General features: G+C 39.8%; 1 protein-coding gene across 1 annotated transcript; it reads left to right on the top strand.

Annotated features, from left to right (window-relative positions):
• The first annotated feature begins 578 nt into the window (after positions 1-578).
• LOC139903003 (uncharacterized) lies at positions 579-2,178 on the top strand. Its single transcript, XM_071885757.1, has 2 exons — positions 579-1,796; positions 1,885-2,178. The coding sequence occupies exons 1-2, from the start codon at positions 579-581 to the stop codon at positions 2,176-2,178; spliced, it is 1,512 nt and encodes a 503-aa protein (XP_071741858.1).
• The last annotated feature ends 1,823 nt before the right edge of the window (positions 2,179-4,001 follow it).

Genomic DNA, 4,001 nt, shown 5'->3' with positions numbered 1-4,001 from the left:
AAAAGTATTTTAATACATCTAAATACACTACATGTATATACATTTTAACTGAGTCGTTAAGTCATCGTTAGTCGTTACATATAAGTGTTGTTTTGAAACCTTTAAGTTAACGATCTCAATTAATGTTGTTAACCCATTGTTTATTATATCTAATGAGATGTTAAATTATTATATTATCATGATATTATGATATATTAATATATCTTAATATGATATATATACATTTAAATGTCGTTACAACGATAATCGTTACATATATGTCTCGTTTCGAAATCCTTAAGTTAGTAGTCTTGTTTATATGTATATAACTCATTGTTAATATACTTATGGAGATACTTACTTATCATAATCTCATGTTAACCATATGTATATCCATATATATATCGTCATGTCATTTTTACAAGTTTTAACGTTCGTGAATCGCGGGTCAACTTGGGTGGTCAATTGTCTATATGAAACATATTTCAATTAATCAAGTCTTAACAAGTTTGATTGCTTAACATGTTGGAAACATTTAATCATGTAAATATCAATCTCAATTAATATATATAAACATGGAAAAGTTCGGGTCACTACACATGAAGGCACACATAGCTAATCTGCCAACCCTCACGTCTCCAAAGCTAGGGGAAACACTCTATCTCTACCTAGCAACGTCCAAGGAATGCATCAGCGAGGTACTAGTAGCAGAACGAGAAAGGGTACAGGTCCCCATATACTTTGTAAGTCGGGTTCTACAAGGTGCGGAAGTTAACTACCCAGAGCTCGAAAAGTTTACACTCGCCTTAGTTCACACTGCCAGGAAACTACGAAGGAACTTTCAAGCTCATCCTATCATTGTGTTAACTAACAAGCAAATCAGGCAGGTACTTATGAAGCCAGAAAAGTCGGGTCGAATGGCCAAATGGGCCATAGAACTCGGGGAACATGACATCGATTTCCAAGCTCGTCATTCAATCAAGGCCCAAGTGCTAGCAGACTTCATGGCAGAAACGACAAAGACAAATGAAGAGAATGATTCCACCTTCGCACAAATTATCACTCCGTCTGTCGAAACGGAGGAATGGAAATTGTTCACCGACGGAGCTTCTAGCTCTGATGGCTCAGGGGCAGGGCTTATGTTAATTAACCCAGAGGGACAGGAGTTCACATACGGGCTACGCTTCGAATTCAACACGACCAACAACGAAGCAGAATATGAAGCTCTGCTCGCCGGACTCAAGATAGCTAAAGAAATAAAAATTGAGCATTTGCAAGCCTTTGTAGACTCCCAACTCATTGCCAACCAGGTTCTAGGTGTCTTCGAAGCAAGACAACCCACCATACAACTCTACTTGTCAAAGGTCAGGGAATTAGTGGAAAGCTTCAGAAGCTTCACCATTGAACATGTGAGAAGAAGTCAAAATAAGAACGCAGATGCTTTGAGCAAGCTAGCCTCCATCACTTTCGCACACTTAGCAGAAGAAGTATTGGTCGAAGTGTTAGAAAGAAGGTCCATCGAAGTGCAGGAGGTTCATGACTTAATCACTGAAGAAGAAAACACATGGATGAAGCCACTGAAGGAATACTTGGAACTTGGAATCTTGCCCGAAGATAAGAAGGAAGCACGAAAGATCCGGATCAAAGCACCGTCATACAAAGTAATGAACGGAACCCTGTACAGAAAATCTTTCCTTACCCCTTGGCTTCGATGTGTCGGACCAAATCAAGCTTCGATGATCATCAGAGAAATGCATGAAGGTATATGTGGGCTCCATTCTGGACCAAGGTCTCGTGGCAAAAATACTAAGGATGGGGTACTATTGGCCAACCATGCACGAAGGCACAATCACACTTTTAAGAACCTGTGAGCCATGTCGGATCCATGCTAAAGTTCAAAAACAGCCAAAGCAAGAGTTGATATCGGTGCTTTTAGCATGGCCTTTCTCAAAATGGGGCATAGATATAGTAGGTCCGCTCATCGAAGCACCAGGAGGCTACAAATGGTTGGTAGTTGCAATAGACTACTTCACAAAGTGGGCGAAAGCAAAACCACTGAGCACCACGACTGGGAAACATATAGAAAAGTTCGTCTGGGAGCATATCGTATGTCGGTTCGGGATACCCCAAGAGATCGTTTCGGATAATGGGAAAAAATTCGCCGAAGGCATCTTCCTAGGGTTTTGTGAGAAGCTATAGATAAAGCAAACCTTCACCTCCGTTTACCACCCACAAGGGAACGGACAGGTTGAAGTGACCAACAGGGATATCTTAAAAGGCCCGGAGAAGCGATTAGGTAAGTGCCACCAAGGATGGATGGAAGAACTCCCCCTAGTTCTCTGGGCTCACCGAACCACACCCAAAAAGAGTAACGGAGAAAACCCCTACAGTTTGGTTTACGGCACTGAGGCGGTACTGCCCGCGGAGATACAGGTATTAACTAACAGAACCGCGAACCTTGAGGAGAACAAGGAAAGCCTTCGTCTTATCCTTGACCTCATGGAGGAGAGAAGGGAAGCTGCACTAAAGCAGCTTACAAGAAAACCATTGAGAAGTATTACAACAAGCGAGTCAAACCATCGGTGTACAAGGTCGGCAACTATGTCCTGATAACAACACTAGCAAAGTGGAATACGAGGGGAAGATGGGTCCAACTTGGGAAGGCCCATACATAATCTCTGAAGCTTTTGGGAATGGCTCATACAAACTTGAAACTACGGAAGGAAAATAGGTCCCAAGAACCTGGAACGGGGTAAACCTACGAAAGTTTTACTTCTAGATATTTAGTTGTATGTAAGTAGGAAAATTTGTAATGGGTAGTTGAAACTTATTCCTACCACAAGAAATTTGAATGCAATCCTACTATCTTTTGGAAACACCAAGGCTAATGTTGTAATACTTCCTATACTTAAGTAATATGCAAGAGGTAACCCAAGAGGTATACCGAAGCTATTGCGGAGTATTTCCAGGAGGAATACTTCCTATACTTAAGCAATATGCAAGAGGTAACCCAAGAGGTATACCGAAGCTATTGCGGAGTATTCCTAAGACGAATACTTCCTATACTTAAGCAATATGCAAGAGGTAACCTAAGAGGTATACCGAAGCTATTGCGGAGTACTCCCAAGAGGAATACTTCCTATACTTAAGCAATATGCAAGAGGTAACCCAAGAGGTATACCGAAGCTATTGCGGAGTATTCCCAAGAGGAATACTTCCTATACTTAAGCAATATGCAAGAGGTAACCCAAGAGGTATACCGAAGCTATTACGGAGTATTCCCAAGAGGAATACTTCCAATACTTAAGCAATATACAAGAGGTAACCCAAGAGGTATACCGAAGCTATTGCGGAGTATTCCCAAGAGGAATACTTCCTATACTTAAGCAATATGTAAGAGGTAACCTAAGAGGTATACCGAAGCTATTGCAAAGCATTCTCGAGAGGAATACTTCTTATACTTAAGCAATATGTAAGAGGTAACCCAAGAGGTATATAGAAGCTATTGCGAAGCATTCCTAAGAGGAATACTTCTTATACTTAAGAAATATGTAAGAGGTAACCCAAGAGGTATACCAAAGCTATTGCGAAGCATTCCCAAGATGAATATTTCCCATACTTGAAATGTCCCGTTCTTATTGATTAAAAACGTTCCATATGTAAGAGGTAACCCAAGAGGTATACCAAAAGGTTTTTTAAAGACTGCATTCATTTTTAAAACAAACCATAACCTTTATTTCATAAATAAAGGTTTAAAAAGCTTTACGTAGATTATCAAATAATGATAATCTAAAATATCCTGTTTACACACGACCATTACATAATGGTTTACAATACAAATATGTTACATCGAAATCAGTTTCTTGAATGCAGTTTTTACACAATATCATACAAACATGGACTCCAAATCTTGTCCTTATTTTAGTATGCAACAGCGGAAGCTCTTAGTATTCACCTGAGAATAAACATGCGTTAAACGTCAACAAAAATGTTGGTGAGTTATAGGTTTAACCTATATATAT

This window comes from Rutidosis leptorrhynchoides, chromosome 1 (genome assembly GCF_046630445.1).
Source record: "Rutidosis leptorrhynchoides isolate AG116_Rl617_1_P2 chromosome 1, CSIRO_AGI_Rlap_v1, whole genome shotgun sequence".
Lineage (NCBI taxonomy): Eukaryota > Viridiplantae > Streptophyta > Magnoliopsida > Asterales > Asteraceae > Rutidosis > Rutidosis leptorrhynchoides.
The sequence above is the reverse complement of the archived record's forward strand: the minus strand, read 5'-3'. Positions and strand labels throughout refer to the sequence as shown.

What these genes read in the sequence shown, in the direction of transcription:
- LOC139903003 (XM_071885757.1), top strand. Translation starts at nt 579, where the DNA reads ATGAAGGCACACATAGCTAATCTGCCAACCCTCACGTCTCCAAAGCTA. An exon ending in GCAAAAATACTAAGGATGGG is followed by an intron (nt 1,797 to 1,884) that starts GTACTATTGGCC and finishes GTTCAAAAACAG; the next exon opens with CCAAAGCAAGAGTTGATATC.